The sequence below is a fragment of the Mixophyes fleayi genome, unplaced genomic scaffold (assembly GCF_038048845.1).
Source record: "Mixophyes fleayi isolate aMixFle1 unplaced genomic scaffold, aMixFle1.hap1 Scaffold_29, whole genome shotgun sequence".
Lineage (NCBI taxonomy): Eukaryota > Metazoa > Chordata > Amphibia > Anura > Limnodynastidae > Mixophyes > Mixophyes fleayi.
Window position 1 is genome coordinate 5,536,602 of NW_027446953.1, and position 20,987 is coordinate 5,557,588.

General features: G+C 42.0%; 1 protein-coding gene across 1 annotated transcript; it reads left to right on the forward strand.

The window, feature by feature from the left end:
* The first annotated feature begins 15,075 nt into the window (after positions 1–15,075).
* On the forward strand, positions 15,076–18,414 carry LOC142127211 (uncharacterized). Its single transcript, XM_075194335.1, has 2 exons — positions 15,076–15,768; positions 17,751–18,414. The coding sequence occupies exons 1-2, from the start codon at positions 15,135–15,137 to the stop codon at positions 18,269–18,271; spliced, it is 1,155 nt and encodes a 384-aa protein (XP_075050436.1). The 5' UTR covers positions 15,076–15,134; the 3' UTR covers positions 18,272–18,414.
* Positions 18,415–20,987: the final 2,573 nt, after the last annotated feature.

Consider the following 20,987-nt stretch of genomic DNA (forward strand, 5'->3'; position numbering starts at 1 on the left):
TTCATCGCAGAGTGTTGCCCACTCTAAACAGCTTCTGAACTATGTCTCTAAAAGGAAGGTGGGATAAGTAGAATTCTCAGAAGTGATGTCTACAGGGAAATCGGGTATACTGGACAATTCGTTTATAAATTAGAATGCACTACTGAGCATACTGGGATTTTTTTAGTTAGAACAATCCTAGACATATGGCGCCACTGCTGAAGGAAGAAAATCCCTTAACCATTCTGAACGATGTAACCTATCACTTCACTAGGAAACAGTACCTCATCAATACAGGTCAGGCATGAAAGTCGTCACAGGTACCTAGTAAACTGATAGTGTCAGGGATATTACCCAATAATAGGCTGCCTCCACTATGTGTAGGTGGTAGGTCCACTATATCGAATACTGTATATATAAATACACTGGGTGGACTGGTGGATTCACACACAGGGATATGGACAGTGATGTCACAGCAGCTCAAATGAAGGCTTTCTCAGATCTGTGACCTGTGTAAGATCCTAAAGATGTAGGAGTGGTTTCAGAAGTCTGATGGATTGTGGCAGTAATCTTGTAGTGGATGTCAGGTTAACACAGAACAATGTATTTTACCTTCATGGGTTAAATATAAAATTCTCAATTTAAGGGTTTCTTTAATCAGTATACCCTCTCTCAGTGCTGGAAAATCTGACCTAGATTTAGGAAACACTCAAAGTGTGGGTGCCAGGATGTGGATCACCAAGAATAGGTGGAATTGACTCATGGTATATCAATAGCACATTCCCAACTAAAACAATTGCACAAAGCAACACGCAAGCAGCCAAAAGGAAACCCTATCACTATACACACAACTGTGCAGTTTACCTGACACATACAGTGCACTGATAAATGCTCCGGACACAAGGCCTGAAGCAGAACTCATACTCCATTTTGTGAAAAACAGCCTCATACATGAATATCAGTGCAGAAAACAAATTATACAGAATAACATGGAAAGGATCCTGCTATAAGTATATAGCATATAGCACTGGGGGTTAATATGGGCAGGGTTGTTTATAGCCCTATGTATAGCTCAGTGTTTATAGCTCGTAGTTGTGGCTGCTGTGCTCTGAGGCTAGAAGTTTATAGCTCAAATGTTTTGCTCTTACCTACCTGTAGTAGGTGGTGGAAATTATATGGTATATGTGGTAAGGATAGTGTGTTAAGTGTCTAGAGCAGGGACTGCCCGGGTGGGAAAATGTGGAAGTAATAATGGTGGTTACATAAACTGATTCTCGCCAGGGTGTGCAATTTATCAATTTAAAATTGGACTTTAATCACAAAGAATTCCAGCCTTCGAGATTAGAGGCCTTCTGTCTTCATTCTCGGTTTCAGGGTTTTTGTACTCCAAAGGAATCCAAGCTTCCAATCAATGTCTTTGAACTGTGAGCAGTCTTCATGCTGTTATAAGCGCACAACACTTGCTGCAGGGAAGGCCAGTGAAGATTCAGTCAGACCATGCCACGTCAGTGGCATACCTTAATCATCAGAGCGGTACCAAAAGTCCCTTGGCCATGCGGAAATGGCTGTTGCAGTAGACGCCATGTCTGTCCCTTGGAGGTATTGCTTAGTGTACTTTTTTCCCCCGGTAGCCATGCTTCCAAGGGTGTTAAGAAAGGTAAAGAGAGAGGGTGTTCCAGTTCTTCTGATAGCGCCGCATTGGCCTTAGAGGGCCTGGTACACCGACGAGCTCGGACCTGGCGGTTGCCGCTACGCCCAGATCTATTAACTCAAGATCCCTTTTGTCATCTACGTTTACAATGTCTGGCTTTAATGGTGTGACTGTTGAAGCTATGATCCTAAGCGCTAAGGTGTTTTCGAACTTGTGTTGGAAACCAGCCCCTGCAAAGATTTCTCATCGAGTCTGGAAAACTTTTATTGACTGGTGTAAAAAGAAGGGATATCCTACTTCTTCTTTTTGCTTGGCCAGGTTACTTAGGTTCTTGCAGGACGGGTTGGATGCAGGTTGCGCCTTAGTTCTCTTTAAAATCAGGTGTCAGCTTTTTCTGTCTTCTTTCAAAGAAAACTTCCTGTCATTCCTTATGTGCACACTTTCATTCAGGGCGTTCTCCATGTACAACCTCCATATGTTCTTTCGGTACCACCATGGGATTTGAATTTGGTGTTGAATGCTTTACAGCATCCGCCTTTTGAACCTTTGAATACAGTGGAATTCAAATTTCTATCCTAGAAAACGGTTTTGCCCATTTCTACGGCACGCACAGTTTTCAGTGCTTGCTGCTTTATCTTACAAGTCTCCTCCTTGTTTTTCATACAAACAGGGCAGTCCTTCGAAACAGGACCTCTTTCCTTCCTACGGTTGTGTCTGGTTTTTATCTGAATCAACACGTTGTCATTCCGGTCCTGAATGATTTTATGTATTCAGTTTAAAGATATTTCTATTGGTTTTCTCAATGTTGTCCGAGTCTTCCGAATTTATGTGCAGAGGTCTCAGAAGATGCGCAAGACTGACAATCTTTTGAGTCTCTATCATGCTCACAAAAGAGGCTGGCTAGCTTCTAAAGTAATTATTGCTATGTGGATTACGGCTGTTATTCGTCAAGCTTATAGTAAGGCTGGTGAGCCTGTCCCAGATAATCTATGCAAGCACTCTGTAAGTCTTACAGTAACATGTAGCATACTAAGAATGCATGGTATGGAACACCATGTACAAGTCACGTAGGACTGGATATGCAGACCATAAGTGTCTTTAGAAGCTTTAAAGAGGGATCTTATTAATGTTTTTGAATAGCCCTCACCTGCAATTTGGTTCAGTATATTGTCTAATACGGTGCACTACACACAACAATTTCATTTTCATACAGTTATATGTTGCTTAGCAACCATATTGTATTTTGTGACACATAGATATTAATGGATATTATGATTTGCTATTCCATAAAATATATTTGAGGAAACAATCTCTTCAAAATTGGAACGTACAGTACACCATTTAGGCACTTTCATTGTTTATACATGGAATAATGTACAACCTGCTATAAATGCTATGGATATTATAAGCTATTGGAGCAGTTATGTGGCCATATGAACAGGGCACACGGTGACTCCTAATATCTGTAATAATGGTAAGTGCTTGATTCCTTATAATACACATTTTCACAACTTACTGGTTATAAGTGATGACATCAGAACTCCCTATTTCTACAAATATTTACAGCAGTTTCTGCATTTATTAATGTCACTTGTGTTATAATATTAGATTATTTAAAGTGTTTGAAAGTACTAGAATTGGTTTGACTTGTGAGGAAACGTGTGAGGAGAAGGTGGGTGATAAACAGGACTATCTAGGAACAGTGTATGTAGATAGTGGGTGCATAGTAATGTATTTAATATGTCTTATTGTAATATAACAATGTGCCAGCCGCCCTATTAAGTGCTGCAATTGAACCAATCTGATCCTTGTTCAGCTGTGAGTCTGACTCATAGCGGAACACACATAGCAGCACTTAGTATACTGAGTGTCCACTGCATTTCTTTGTGACACACCCCTTCAGTGCTCCACATTGAGCACCCACTGCATATCCTAGTGACACCCCCTTCCTCTTTATTCCTCACACCATTCCTTCTCATTGTTGAACAGAGAGGAAGCGAGTGTGTAACAATTTCAACACATCTGGCAACGCTCAGGACGTGGTGCCCTACTGCCCCTGCCCTTTCAGTTTACATTGAAGAGTCGGCAGGTAGAGGAATCATCTGATCACAGGATGATGATGATGCAGTTGCCAATCTCTGATAGGCAGGGTTTGCAGTGATGACTGTGATCCCAGCCTATCAGTGACTGGGAGTTGCACCATCATGTGATCAGATGTAGGGATCGACTCCAGCTCTTCTACACAAGACTTCTACTTTGTAAGTGTTACGGTTTGGTATTCTGGACTCTGAATCCGTTCAATAGATGTTAGAGGAACGGATCCTCGGGGAGTGATAGTATTGTACCACACTGGCAAGTGTAGTAGTACCCAGAGGGTCAATAGATGACAGATGCAGGATAAAAGTACAATCAGCGGTTTAATGATGACTGGATGAATAATAGGAAAGTCTCAATATATATATATATATATATATATATATATATATATATAGACACTAGGAGCGTAGTACAAGGTGAGCAGAGCCACCGGCAATATCATATGCAATGAGAACAATCAGCATGTAATATAGATATGGCATGGAATGAACAGTCCAGCAATAAGGTGGAGAAGATAAGGCAGCAGGTATATGGTATCACAATAGGACAGCGCACATCAGAGAAGAGAGTAACAGTCCAGGCAGCAATATAATCACAACAGATGCGGCAGGAATGAGGTACCATACAATGCCTTAATATGCTTTAGTTGACACAGGAACAGTTTAGCCAGAGAAGATAACAACAAGCAGCTTGATGATATGACCTATAGTGCCACTGAGCCACAGAGGCAAATGCGGAGTAGATGAAGCTTGAACAGGACAGCTCTGAGAGATGACTTGAAAGGTACAGATGTCAGTTAAGCAGCATGGTCTGTGTAACAGCACTACCACAAAGACAAGTGTAGTTTAAGCGATCCAGCCCGTGGAACAGGACTACAACCGAGGCAGGTGCAGCTTGAGTAGTATAGAGAGTGGGACAGCAGCTAGACGGAAAGGTGTGGTTTAAGCAGTCCAGTCCTTGGATCAGCAACACAGCGGAGGCAGGTGCAGCTTGAGCTGTATAGCCCGTGGAGTAGCACACAGCGGAGACAGGTGCAGCTTGAGCGGTATAGCCCATGGAGTAGCACAGAGCCGAGACAGATGCAGCTTGAGCGGTATAGCCCGTTGAGTAGCACACAGCGGAGACAGGTGCAGCTTGAGCGGTATAGCCCATGGAGTAGCAACACAGCAGATGCACTGATGATCCAGGTGAGAGCTCATGGAATAGGTAGGAACCTAACCAGACAGGTAATTGATCAACAGGCCCAGAGGAAAGGGAGGCAGTGCCTTTTCAAGTTTGGAGCCCAAAACAGGAACCAATAGGAATCTTATGAGAAGTAGACAGGTAATCAGTCTGCACATGTGCAGATCAGGACTCAGGGATTTGAGGTCTGCAAATGAGACGCAGGTGAATGTCTCAGCCTTTGTCCATGGAAGCCGAATGAGCATCGTGTGACAGTAAGATGGATCAGGTGTTTCATACTCTATAATTACAAGCTATACAGGGAAGTGAAACATTCCATATGGAGGTTACTTGCCTCATTTTTATATATTCTTCTTTTTCCTTTTTCTTTAACTAAAACAACATATTTCTTATTCACGTAGTGTTAATATAAATGTTTCTTTAGTTTAATCTATACTCTGCACAGACCTACAGAAATGTATTATAGAAATGAGCTATGCGTTTATCATGGAGTTAAGCACCTGATTTAGGAAATTATGCATGGCCAGAATTCTTATTGACTAATTTTTTAGTAATCTTTTGACCCTTTAAAGCTTGCCAGAGGCATGCATGCGATCAGCAGCATGAAATCAAATGTGCCATATTGTCTGGCATCTGGTTCGTAATTCTATTTGAAGTCTTTCTACAAAGTACAAAGAAATGTCAGCTTTGAAAACGTCTACATCGATAAAACTAGAAGATGATCACCTTTTGGTTGATTAGATTTGCATTCTGAATTTTCACTTGGAAAATAAATAGCTAGTCAAATTGATTTCTTTTAGTAACATATTAAAACCGTACTTGTCTTGTAAAGCAGAAAACTCTTTAAATGACACTTACAGAAACACAAAAGCAAATCTGCCATCTCAATCACATTTATGTTTGGGGTGCTCTGTATGGCTTTTAATTTGAAAGATAGCAACTAATATACACAAAAGCTATAAAATAAATTGTAACCATTGAAATGAATAATTCACTGTGTCCCAGATTTATAATTAGGCATATGAGACACAAAAAATACACTTCAATCATGCTAGTTTGATCCATTTTTTATTGGCTCAATGTACTGTATTTGTAACTAAATCATCAATTTTCTTGTAATCTGTGCCACTAATTTACAGCAAATCCAGCTAAACACTGCACATTTGCACACACTAAGGAGTGCAAATTTTGTAGGAAAAGATACTGCTCACTTTTGCATGTAGTACACAAATACTGAGAAGATTTATTTTTACACTTATTACAGTTGAGCTAGGACGTGCTATATGTAATATATATGTGCTATATGCTATATGTGCTATCCTCGTAACTCTAAATCTCTCCATACATTTTAATTTTGTGTCCCCCTCCAGTGCAACATGGTTTAACCAATGCTCAAAATTACAACTTCTAGCTAAATTTATTCTTACTTCTCAATGGATAGGGGCACTTGCAAGATATTTAGAACTCTGACTACATCCCAACTGAATATAAGTAATGCTACAGTATTCCATCTATATGGAGCTAGTATTTTATTAACAGTAAGTCCATGATGAAGACTTTTAGAGCTTTGTTGGTATTCATATTCGGCAATATAATAAACTGGAATTTTTAATGGGATGTCCAGCACCCAAGTGAAGACATAGTTTGAGCAAACCGGCAAGTGCCGGGAGAACAGTCAACAGCAGCTGTCTTAGTTTCTATTTCTGGTAACAATGCGACTGTCAGGGTAAGGTTTCATACCTTTAGGTCACCCAAGTAAAATACAATGGAGCTCATTTTCAAAGTGCGATATGGCCACTCTGCAAAAGCAGCTTGGGGCTCACGGTTGTCTTTGATTATGCAAGGAACACCTAGATTACCACTGAGGTGCATGCTTTTATACAGCAATATGGCCTTGTTTGCAGAGGAGGAGCAGCAGTTTGCACAGGCAGAGCAGAGGCGTTGGGTGGAGTGAAGTCATTCTTAATGAAGTAAGGAGTAGGCACACTGATTTGCCATACTTTGCTGAGCAGTGAAGAATGAGATTTGATTTTGCAGGGAAAGATGATTGTGGAGCTCATCTCATCCATTGATAAAGATAAAGGGGTGGAGTGGCTGCATTTTTAGGGGTATTCCTCTGCGGATTGGCGCACAGCCATTCACACTCTACAAAAACGACTTTTTGCATTGGTTTAAAGCTGATGACCTTTACCTATACTTTTAATGGGACCTGTTTTGATTTTCCACCAGAGGCTGTTCCCGAGAGCAGTGAGAAGGGCATGTTCTTTAAAATGTGCTGAGAAGACCATCCAGACCCACTGGTGCAAAACCAAGGCGTTATGCAACGTGCACCAGGGACACTTCAGAAATGATTTCCAGAATAGGCAAGCTAAATTATGGTTTAATATATCAACATTTATGTAAGATGGTATTTGTTTTAATTTAAATAAGAAAATATATTATAAAGATACTGTCATTTTATAACTCAAAAGGGGTGAACACAATATCATAAGAATAAGTTAGGGAATTAAATTGTTTTTGGAACAATTTTATCTTTCAATCTCAGAGGAAGTTGTCACAAAGTAAAAGTTTTCTTTTATTATTTTTTTAATCAATGATGTCCTATTTTCCAGTTTAATCAAACTGTCTCCGCTACACCCTAAATTAAGTAAAGTTTTGCACAATTCATCCTTTAATGTACATTAGGTACAAGTTATGCTTGCCAACCACCAGTAAATGCATGTTCACTTAATTGCAACCTGTTAGGAGATATCTTGTGGGTGCTGGGGGTTCATACAACAATGCACAAAATGATGATGATGACTATCAACATCACCAAAAAGTTGCTTCTGATTAGCTGATTGTGTATGACCCCTCCAGCTCATAGGACTTAATTCATTTGTGGTGGCTTTATTATGTGAAGTAGCAACTGTCTATTGACATTGCGTAGTTGACCATTTGGACTACTGAAGGAAAGAAGATTCCCATTTGATTTTTTTACAGGGAAAACCAAAAAATGTGGAGATGTTTGTTCTTCATTTAATTTATATTTTACAATTGTGTTTATATTTTGCTAATTTAGATGTATCATGCAACTTTCGCATTTATTAATAACTCTGTCAAGACAATATTCTGTCTTGTGTATATGACACTTCATTACAATAATAAACTGGACCTGATTCATTAAGGAAAGTAAAGCAAAACATGAGTAGCTTTGAACCTAGGCAAAACCGTGTTGTTTTGGAGTGGGAGGTACATTTAAAATATAAGGAAATATTTATAATTGGGGTAGAGCATGTCCTAGATCTACTTTCAATGTCAGTGTAAAAATAAAGCTATCTAGTATTTGCGTTGTACTTGAAAAAACAGACAGTATTTTCCTTATGTGCAAAATAAACTCATTTGAACCCCTTGTATTGTAACATGGTTTTGCCAAGGTTCAAAGTTATTCATTTTTTACTTTACTTTCCTTAATGAATCAGGCCCATTTTGTACAAATAGGTTAATTACTACTAACTCTGTCAAGCCACATTTTTATGCTCTTTATGTTTTCTCTGTACTATCACTATGCTGTTGTGGGGTATAAGTATACACATTTGTTACACCTGGCACATATTCTACAGCTTTTGTACTGGACACACCTTGAGATGCATCAGACTCAACATATGCACTTTTTTTACCTGCATTTTTTCCCTATGTACGATGGAGCATATCCCTCCATCTCTAAATGAATCCCATACTGTATAACTTGTTAGTACAGATACAGGGCTGTCTACTCCTTATTTCTGGTTTCTGAGTTTCTCTTGCCTTCATTAAGTTGCTGATTTCATTCTTTTTAGACATTTTCAAATTAAATAATCACAGTTTTGCACAAAAAAATAAGTGCATTTTGTAAAATATTTTTTATTGAATAGTTGCTATTCCTGGAATAATGTACTTAAGTTTGATGCTATCCAAAAGAGGTACTGCACCATGTTTAAAGACACCAATATGCAAAAAGACATTTCTTTATATGAAAGAATTATGGAACTTGAAACATTTTGGAATACTGTACAATCTTTCAGGGTATGGGAGTTTCTGCACATACGTTTGTCAATGTGATCAATAGCTTGTTTATGTAATGCAATTTGTATTTTAGGTTTTGTGTCCTTTATTCTATGTCAAAATCCAGGGGATGCCTTACAGTTTAGGTCTGCACTACGAACTAATAAACCAATTATGAGTCATATTCAAATATCATCTTGCACAAGTTGCCAGCTGGTAAACAACAAATAAATTGTACATATAAATGTATGATTGTTAAAAAAAAAATCATTTACTGGCTTTTAGTCCACTGTTTTATGGCTAAAAACATAATTTATTCTATTTATCATGACAAATGTATATTACAGGTATCAGTATGTCAAAATGACTATTTTGCAGATGTGAGAAGAAGACGGTAATCATAAGCATGACAATGATATATGAAAAACATTGTTTTTTACTTTTCCTTTTTTTCCGTATGTTATTTAGCAATCAATAAACAATTTTACTAAAAGCATGGTTTGTGCCCCCGATCAAATTCAATCACATGTTTGTGTAATTAATAATTGATTTATCATTGTAATTTCTTCCAACAAACACGTCATCCTGTAATTATAGCATTTCACTAAAATGTATGTGGTTAGTCAATCACATGTTCTACACAGAAAAACAGTGAATAAATAGTTAACTCCTTAGCAACAGGGCTGTTTCAGCTAAAATTAACAATCAAAAATAAAACATGGGGTCATTGCTAAAAGTGTATTACAGCACAGGCTGCAACCAATGCAAAAATAATTAAGCCCGGGGGTGGAAAGTGGCATCACTGAACCCCATAACAAAATTTGAAGGAGGGCCGCTCCAGCCTCTCTAAACACCATCTACTCAAAGGAGAGCAGAGCTGGTGCCTCTTCTGTGTAATTGCAGGTTCAGTGCATGTGCATTAAAGCTCCAACAAGCAGTGCTGGGCCCCCTCTGCGGGCCCTATAGTAGTGCACTCCCTACAGTGCTGGTAGTTTCACCACTGTTTATTATTAAAGTCATAGTAGCTAAAATATGTACTGTAATACTCTGAATGTTTGTAGAATCTAAAGGTAACAAAATACTTGTAAACTTGCAGGCAGGGCCTTGTCTGTATAACTCAGTATTGTTTATTATTGTACTTGTCCCCAATTGCACAGCACTACAGAATTTGCTGGCGCTATATAAATAAATGTTGATTATGATGATACTTAAAAGACCAAAATATTAATATTCAGATATGAATTATAAAGGTAAAATACATGTACATTGCTCATGGCTAACCTGACATTCCACTGTAGTACTGATTAATGCTAAAGTATTACCTCCACCTGATGTTATAGATAGCTGAAGCCTTCTCACATCTTTAGGAAAGTGCCCTAGTGGAATCTTATAAAGGTGAGAAGAGAGGAAACTACTATCACGTGTGCTGTTGCAACATCACTGGTCTTTTCCCTCTGTATGCATTGAGCAATATACAGACTCAGGGGTGTTACTAGACATTAATGGGCCACATAGCAGCATTTTCTAAGGGCCTCCATGTACACCCCTAGCTGTGGGCTCCATAAAAGCTGCACCTCTTCACCTATTGTAATTATTCCCTGGTGCATTTTTGCAAAACACTTCTATAACCCTGACTTTCACTGTGCTTCTGCTCTATTCAAGAACCCTTTCCTCTTTTGCTAAGGGGTGAAATAGAGAATGATGGACATATTTACTTACAAATGTCAATTATTTCAGTTATATATATATTATATATATATTACATCTCAGTATTATACAGCCTCTGATATATTAATGTAAATTACTGGCATTACTTTTTCTTTAATCAGAGAGTAAAACCTTTGCTCAATTGTAAATAGCAGTGGTGACTTTAATTATATTTTTCACTTCCTACTGGATGCAACAGTTCATTGATCTTTTGTAAATAATATAGGCACTACAATGTGTCCTCTAATGTTAATAAGTTCCTTGACTGTTATGTTGGTGAATTACCGCTTTATTTTATTCTCTTTGTAAAATTAACTTCATAGTAATTAAAACCTTCAGCAAATAAAATAGTTTCTAAACAACTGACCATTTTGTATATTAAACCAAAATTGTATAAAAAAAATACCTTAAACCTAAATCAATAATTTATTAGTTTGAACAGATCTGCTAACCCAGAAAACCATTCAGAAACTGCACACAGCACAATGTCATATTTCTGCTGATGTCCGCTCTGGAAATTGAGTAAATCTAAAAGTTCACTTACTACAGTAGGGCCACAGGGGCCCGGCTCTTATTACTGTACCACCTGGACTGTTATTATATATAGTGTAACATGTGATTGGGCCACAGGGGCCCGGCTCTTATTACTATACCACCTGGACTTTGATTATATATAGTGTAACATGTGATAGGGCCACAGGGGCCCGGCTCTTATTACTATACCACCTGGACTTTGATTATATATAGTGTAACATGTGATAGGGCCACAGGGGCCCGGCTCTTATTACTGTACACCCTGGACTGTGATTATATATAATGTAACGTGATTGGGCCACAGGGGCCCGGCTCTTATTACTATACCACCTGGACTGTGATTATATATATAGTGTAACATGTGATAGGGCCACAGGGGCCCGGCTCTTATTACTATACCACCTGGACTGTGATTATATATAGTGTAACATGTGATAGGGCCACAGGGGCCCGGCTCTTATTACTATACCACCTGGACTGTGATTATATATAGTGTAACATGTGATTGGGCCACAGGGGCCCGGCTCTTATTACTATACCACCTGGACTGTGATTATATATAGTGTAACATGTGATAGGGCCACAGGGGCCCGGCTCTTATTACTGTACCACCTGGACTGTGATTATATATAGTGTAACATGTGATAGGGCCACAGGGGCCCGGCTCTTATTACTATACCACCTGGACTGTGATTATATATAGTGTAACATGTGATAGGGCCACAGGGGCCCGGCTCTTATTACTATACCACCTGGACTGTGATTATATATAGTGTAACATGTGATAGGGCCACAGGGGCCCGGCTCTTATTACTATACCACCTGGACTGTGATTATATATAGTGTAACATGTGATAGGGCCACAGGGGCCCGGCTCTTATTACTGTACCACCTGGACTGTGATTATATATAGTGTAACATGTGATAGGGCCACAGTGGCCCGGCTCTTATTACTGTACCACCTGGACTGTGATTATATATAATGTAATGTGATTGGGCCACAGGGGCCCGGCTCTTATTACTATACCACCTGGACTGTGATTATATATAGTGTAACATGTGATAGGGCCACAGGGGCCCGGCTCTTATTACTATACCACCTGGACTGTGATTATATATAGTGTAACATGTGATTGGGCCACAGGGGCCCGGCTCTTATTACTATACCACCTGGACTGTGATTATATATAGTGTAACATGTGATAGGGCCACAGGGGCCCGGCTCTTATTACTATACCACCTGGACTGTGATTATATATAGTGTAACATGTGATTGGGCCACAGGGGCCCGGCTCTTATTACTATACCACCTGGACTGTGATTATATATAGTGTAACATGTGATAGGGCCACAGGGGCCCGGCTCTTATTACTATACCACCTGGACTGTGATTATATATAGTGTAACATGTGATTGGGCCACAGGGGCCCGGCTCTTATTACTATACCACCTGGACTGTGATTATATATAGTGTAACATGTGATAGGGCCACAGGGGCCCGGCTCTTATTACTGTACCACCTGGACTGTGATTATATATAATGTAATGTGATTGGGCCACAGGGGCCCGGCTCTTATTACTATACCACCTGGACTGTGATTATATATATAGTGTAACATGTGATAGGGCCACAGGGGCCCGGCTCTTATTACTATACCACCTGGACTGTGATTTTATATATACTGTAACGTTATAGGGCCACAGTGGCCCGGCTCTTATTACTATACCACCTGGACTGTGATTTTATATATACTGTAACGTGATAGGGCCACAGTGGCCCGGCTCTTATTACTGTACCACCTGGACTGTGATTTTATATATAGTGTAACGTGATAGGGCCACAGGGGCCCGGCTCTTATTACTGTACCACCTGGACTGTGATTTTATATATAGTGTAACGTGATAGGGCCACAGGGGCCCGGCTCTTATTATTGGTGTGCAGTGCTGTTCAGAGAGCGTAGTATTACAGGACGATACAATATAAAGAAGGAAGTGCTGGGTGGAGTGTAGCAGCTCCTTATAACTTGCAGTAGGAGTGTAAGAAGCTGGGGACGGTATAGACAGATCAGCACCAGCCGAGCCTGTACCCGGCGGATAGCAGGATGGAGGGAAGATACCAGGGTATGGTGGTATAGGTAATAAGAGGAGGGGAACGCAAGGGAAGGGATCCTGCTCATGAAGCTTACAGTCTAGCTGTGGAGGCAGACAAACGGGTCACACAGAATGGGGAGTCAGTGTGCAGGGGGCAGGTGAGGAGAACTGGTAGGCAGTGAGAAAGAATTATTTATGTCAGAAAAGGTCTGATCCTGGAGACGTTTCAAAGGTGGAGTGGAGGATAACTCCTCGGCAGCGGACTTGTCTGACAGAGGAAAGGGTCATTTTATAATTGTCAGGAGTTATAAAAATGAGGTGAGGGAACTTGGGGTGAAAATGCGATGGATTCAGTTTAAAGACAGCTGGACACATGAGAAAGGGAGAGGTGTCATCAGCATAGAGGTCATATTTGAAACCAAAATGGTTGATGAGATAACCAAGTGTACAGGGTAAAGAGGAAGGGGCGAATAATAGAGCCTTAAGGGACCCCGATAGGTAGTGGAGTCAGAAGTAGGAAAAGTAGGAGGACAGCCAAGAATAGACCGTTTTATGCAGACCAATGCCAAACAGTGACGGTGTCAAAGACTGCAGAGAGGTCCAAGAGGATGAATAAAGAGAAATGACCTATAGATTTGGTTGTGAGACCTTCGTTAACGGTTCAATGTTACAGGACCACAGGGGCGGGTTGTGGCTGTAACTACTGTACCACCCCCGGGGTCACTCTGACTACTGTCTTACCCAGTGTTCTGGGTATAAGGAAAGCTTAGATCATATGTACTTTGGACAGTCTCGTATGTGGCCATCAGCCCTAAGCCGTGAACTAGAGTAGTAGCATGGATTTGTATAGCATCTGGCATCTCTACGAGAGAAGCTAGCTCTGGACACACGTATAATATTGCTGGTACTCACTCAGAATAAACTGTACTCTACGTGTAATCTGATATAACAAGTCTGTGTACAGCCATCTCTAGACGTCCATGTCTTACGTTCTGTACTGAGCAGTTTAATCCATCAGATTTGCTCCAGTATAATATTTTCTGGAGAGAATTCAGCTCTTTCATGGAATCTTTCTACATAAGACATGTTTGTATTATTGTGTGAAATGTGCAGTGAGTTTTATGTGTTTGTGTGTGTGTGTGTTTGTGTGTGTGTGTGTGTGTGCGCTTAGAGATACGACTATTAATCTGTGAGTTATTTCCTTTCCATCACGAGCAGACATCAGTCATATAGCAGAGTTTTATCAGAGAATGGAGAGGTTTTCTCTCGCTATATCGCTGTTCCTGCCTGTACTTTCATCTCGTTTTCCTGCCACTGATCTCTGAAACAATGTAAAATGTCATCACTGCTAATGGCTTATCAGTTATTTTCTTCTTTAAACAATAAGGTGTCCCAACAAAGGGTAAACTATGGCTAAATTATCTGGGTTAAAGAGCCAATCTCTTCGGGGGCACACCACTATCCCTAATAAACTAGATTCAGTGTCGGATAAACAGAATTACACGTGGAGGTTACAGAAGTGGGGTGAAATCATTAATCGGGTTCAGGACGGAGTTAATGTCCAGGACAAGAGGACACGGACTGGTGGGAGCAGAGCTCCGCTGTTATGTGAGATGGATAGAGGGGGAAGTCAAAGAGACGAGGGGGCATGGGTTAATGGCATGAGATTTTGGTCTGGGAGGGAAGATAAAAGAAGGATGGTGTCATTGTGACAATCGAGGTTGAGCTGATAGTGGTAAGGAGTCAGGGAAAGGCAGAGATCATGTAATACGAAGTTGATGACCATGAAAGCTCTCCAGCCAGGGATAACATAACGCTTAATTTACTGTATTCCCAGTGCAGGATAGAATTTTAACCTCTATTTAACTTCATGACTTTAGAATTCCAGGCTTTTTTTGGCCCACTTAGTGATTGTCCTCAAAAGGCCTGTGCCAAAGGTTCATGGCAGATATCTCTAAACTATACTTTGTTCTCTGCCAAAATGACAGATGCGGGTGAGCCGAACATAGATAGCAGTGATACCGCACCCCCCTCTCAGTTCCCAGTGACTCAGGTCTCTAATTCACATGGATCTCAGTCGGCTTCATCTCCCAACCTCGGAGTCCCGCGTCTGCGGATCGTAAAGTTCACTGAGAAAGAACTGGATGTCCTTGTGGACCTGGTGATCGAGAATTACTCAAAGCTTTTTGGCAAAGAGGCTGACATCACCCCCAGCGTTGCTAAGAATGCCATGTGGCAAGCCATAGCCAATGAAGTCAGCACGGTAGGAGTGGCTTCCCGCACCAGCGATAAAGTCAAGAAGAGATGGAAGGATGCCAAGCGTAAGATGAATGAGAAGCTAAGTGAGGCTGCGGCCCATGTAGCAGAAACCGGGCGTCGTCCACCGCCACATCTGAGACTGGCCATGTACGAGCAGAGACTGAGAGATTTCTTCAAGCCGGAGTTCAGCAAAGAGGTGGAGTGGAACCAGGACAAAGAAGACTTGCCTGAGGAGGCGGAGGCTGGTAAATAGTCTTATTTCATGTATTCTGGCTATGTGTATGACATGTTTGAAAACCTATGACCGTAGAAAGTATTGTTCTCTTGTTACATAGCAGTTGTTGTCATCTAGGACCGAGGCTGCTTCTCTGCTGTCCAGAAAGACCAGAACTAGGGGTAGATGTTGGACTGACTTTGAAGCCTTCACATGCTAAGCCCATACAAATTATTTATCCTGTTTCTTCAGCACAATCTTAATATGAGCAGTGATTTAGCTGAAGGTCCATGGACCTGGAGATCCTTCTAATTACAGACACCATTCTAAGGCACCAACACCGATCCCCTACTAGATATAGACCCTTCTAATGACACCAAGACCCACCCCTTATTAGACAGAGACACTTCTCATAAGACATCCACCCCCAATGACATGGACCCCCATGACCCCATAACACGTAAATGTACAGGGTGTCTGACGGACCATAATCGCAGCTTGTTGCGGGATTTTATCCGTGTGATCTCACATCACTATGTAGAGCAGGTTCATGTTGCAGCTTAAACAAGTACAGCGGGTGCAAAACCTGCCCTGCGTATTTGACCTCATACCCGCGCACTGTGGTCATCCATTCTTATGTACCCTGATCAGACTGGTGGTCCCATTAGCCATTATGTGTAGGAAACATTGTCCAAACATCTTCACGGCTGACCAGTTCCCAAACGTTCCCTGTATATCGGTGGATGGTAGCTCTCCTATATATTGTAGTGTTTGGGCACACCAGATATAAAGTCTCTCAAATTCACAATAATTCTGTTATACAGTTATCTAACAGGTGAGATTCCAAACCTCGGTTTCTTCTAGTGTCCGTCTACCACACCCTATACCTGTCCTGATATAAGCACGGCCATCAGCATGTAATCTAGTTATACCACATTATATCTCTTATAATCATCTGCTTTACTACCAGCATCTGACTCCTAACAATGTGCTGTAACCATAGCAACCTGACTAATAGTAACTGATACACGATACCTTAATGTAAGATGAACTGTTGGTGACTGTGGGGTCCGGCACATTAAATAAACTCTGTAATTATTTCCTGTATGTCGACTCTAGAACTACACACCCATTTCATTCCATACCTCATATTGTGTTCACATATCACTGAGGAGCATGATGGAGTAATATAGAACAGTATTTATTATCTCTGGCCCCCAGGGGTCCGAACAGTGCAGTGAGAGAGAAAGGATCTGGGATTATAGAGGTGCAACATAGAACAGTATTTACTATCCCTGGCCCCCAGGGGCCTGAACAGTGCAGTGAGAGAGAAAGGATCTGGGATTATAGAGGAGCAACATACAGCAGTATTTACAATTGCCGCCCCCCAGGAGCCTGAGCAGAGAGAGGGGAAGGATCTGGGATTATAGAGGAGCAACATAGAGCAGTATTTACCACCTCCGCCCCCCTAGGAGCCTGAGCAGAGAGAGAGGAAGGATTTGGGATTATAGAGGAGCATAGTGGTGTAACATTGAGAACTATTTACCATCTATGACCCCCAGGGGCCCCGAGCAGAGAGAAAGGAATGATCTGGGGTTATAGAGGAGCAACATAGAGCAGTATTTACCACCTCCGCCCCCCGAGGAACCTGAGCAGAGAGAGAGGAAGGATCTGGGATTATAGAGGAGCATAGTGGTGTAACATTGAGAACTATTTACCATCTATGGCCCCCAGGGGCCCCGAACAGAGAGAGAGGAATGATCTGGGGTTATAGAGGAGCAACATAGAGCAGTATTTACCACCTCCGCCCCCCGAGGAGCCTGAGCAGAGAGAGAGGAAGGATCTGGGATTATAGAGGAGCAACATAGAGCAGTATTTGCCATCTCCAGGGTTTCAGATTATGGGAAATGTCCAGTTATAAAATGCTCCGTCACATCGCATTGTTAGAGATCTAATTGTATATTAGATTGTACATATTCTGTCTGGTAACACAGTAACTGTTTATGTATTTAGAACCCATAGAGTGTGTCCAGAACGAGTCCCTGGTCATCATCGGCTTCTCTCCTCGGTGTCAGGACTTGGTTGAGGACTCCAGCAAAGACTCTTCTGAAGACCCCTCCATGGTTTCCCCTGAGAATCTGCCTCAGCCCTCTGATGCCATGGAAGATAGAGATCTGGTTCTGGAGTCAGAGTCGGAGGCACCAGACCATAACTTCTCCACTATAAACAGCACTCTACATAACCTGTCGTCCCATCAGCAAGAATCCAACATCCTCATGCAGGAGCAGAACGCCATCTTGTCCCAGATAGCGTTGTCTCTGAACCTCCTACAGATCCAGCAGACGGACGGACTGGCAGCCCTAGGCAGCATTATTCAAAGGGGTATAGAGGTCATACACCCCGTATCGTGTCCATCAGCCAATCATCGGACCACCGAACACCCCAACATCCCTTCTGGACCAAGGCGGCAGGTGATGGGAATTAGCGGATGCAGTACAGATCAGCCTGTCCCCCCAAAAAGAAAAATAACCTAACCCGCGCCCCCTGCCCCCAGCGTTTTATCAGTGTCACTGTTATGTTAGATTGGTCTCCGGGTGTTTGTGATTATTTTTTAGAAATAGTATCTAAATATTTGATTAATGTTAGGGACTAAAATAAAAAAAATGTTTTGAAAGAATATGAGACTAGTTTGATTTCCTCTGGAGGGTGAATGGCGATGAAAGATATTTGTTTGTTGAGACCACTGATAGATCCGTATTTTCTGGTATAAAATCCCATTTCGGTCTACACTGTTATGAATAAGGGGATGGGAGCTTACAATCTATTTCTGGAACAAACTTTTAATTCCACTTATACTGTATTTCATGTGGAATTATAAGTGAGGAAAGTCAGAGTTAATAGAGGGAAGATCATTCTGCCATATTTCTGTGAAAATCCATCCTATATGCCTAGTCAATGACAGGTCAATACATTATCCTATTAGCAACACTGTATTATGCAGCAGCGCACTTGTTTTGTATGATGTGTAACATTACTATAAACCATCAACATATTATGCAGCTCTGTACAGAGAATATGTATCACTCACATCAGTCCCTGTCCACCGGATACACTAGGGTCCACTCTACCAGTATGTGGGACGAAACTGGAGCCCTTGAGGCACCCCACACGAACACGGGGAGAACCTACAAACTCCACACTAGTCTGAAACCCATGATCCACCGCTGTGAGGCAGCAATACTAACCGCTTCCCACCCCGCTGCCCAAAGATCCACCGGGGGTGATGTCCCTGTCAGACAAGACTGTAGAATGGATGTCACGGAGTATACATTTCGACACATACATATCACATGCATAAACAGGTAACTATTACATGTAAATTACATACATGTAAATTACATGCTTCCAACTTTTCACTTTGGTTCCACGTTAACCACAGTGACTCTATTTTTCGCATTATGAGACAATAAATAAGCTGACAATTATGACATCAGAAGACATGTAATTAGTAATGTCTCATGTGATGTCATTTATCAGAATATCCTGCAGAGTTCTGTTAGGTAAGAGAGCACAGATGTCAGAAACCCCTCCAGCCAGTACAACAACACCCGGAGTCTACTCCGAGAGTCTGGTGTTCACTGTTGCCCCTAGTGGTGGGGACAGGCTTGGCTGCAGACAAACGGAGGGTCGTGTGATGTGTACCGGCTGTGGAGAACCCAGGAGCAGAGGGTTATGGCAGACAGCGTATCCAGAGAACAGGCCAAGGTCAGGGGTCAATTGCTTGATAGAATCGGCAGAAAACACGCCAGGGTCGGGGTCACGAGCAAATCAGCAGTATCCGAGGTTCAAGCCAGAAGGTCAAGGGCACAGGCAAAAAGACAAATCCAAGGTACAGGCAGGGGTCATACACGGCAAACGAAAGTCCAAAGGTTAACACCAACAGCAGGCAGCAACACAGAAGTCTGGAAGCTATAACCGGCAGGGAGGCTAAGCCCTCCCTGCCTTAAATACTACAAGCAGCCAATCAGAGCCTGGCTCTGAAGTATCCACAGCCCCCTGCATATGTTTAAATTATACTCATTATTTAGCCCGCAGGCTAGTGGAGATGATTTGCGCACGCGCCCGGCTTTCTTTCATTGCCGGGACGCGGCGCTGAGGAGGAAGCGTCCGACCGTTGTCTTGGCAACGGCCGGAAGTGACGTCCCGGTCGTCAAGGTGACGGCCGGGACGCCGGGGAGTACAGGAGACGAGTCGCGGCGGCGGTGAGTACCGCCGCGGTGAGTAACAGTACCCCCCCCCCCTTGAGGAGGGGTCAAAGGACCCCGACAACCCGGTTTTCCAGGGAATTGTTTGAAAAATTCTTCAATGAGGTCGCGGGCGTGCAAGCGTCTCCACGGAATCCAGGTTCTTTTTTCCGGGCCACGACCTTTCCACTGAACCAAGAAATGGATTTGACCCTGGACCTTTTTGGAGTCCAGAATCTTCTCCACCAAGAATTTCCTGTGGCCCTCCGGGATGACAGTCTGAGATTTCCGTAAGTAACGCAGCCTAGACTTGCGTGCAGGGATAGCAGGCTTCAGGAGAGAACAATGGAAAGTATTCAGCATCCTAAGTGAATGAGGAAGCTTTAGCCTGAAGGCGACAGGATTGACCTGTTTGGTAATCAGGAATGGGCCAATAAATCTAGGGCCCAGTTTTTTGCAGGGCTGTTTGAGCTTGATATTGCGAGTGGATAACCAGACTTTTTGCCCCACCTTAAATGAACAGTCCTTCCGATGACGATCAGCAAATTTTTTAGACTGGAATGAGGCCCGTACTAGTGCAGTGTGAACCTTCTTCCAAACAGTTTTGAGGTATGAAGCTGTGGAACGGATCTCCGGAAGACCAGAATAGTTGAGCAATGATAAGGAATTGGATCTTGGGTGGAAGCCAAAATTACAGAAAAATGGAGAGATTTGGGTGGAGGAACGAGAAGCGTTATTATACGCGAACTCAGCCCACGGAAGCAATGACGACCAATTGTCTTGAAACTCTGTGATGTAGAAATTGTTCCAATGACTGGTTCACTCTTTCAGTCTGTCCATTGGATTGAGGATAATAGGCTGAGGAGAGACTGATGTTAATCCCCAGAAGACTACAGAAGGACCTCCAGAACTGAGCAACAAATTGGGAGCCCTGATCCGAAATGATATCAATTGGTAAGCCATGAAGACGGAAAACATGTTGTACAAATAGCACCGCCAGATCTTG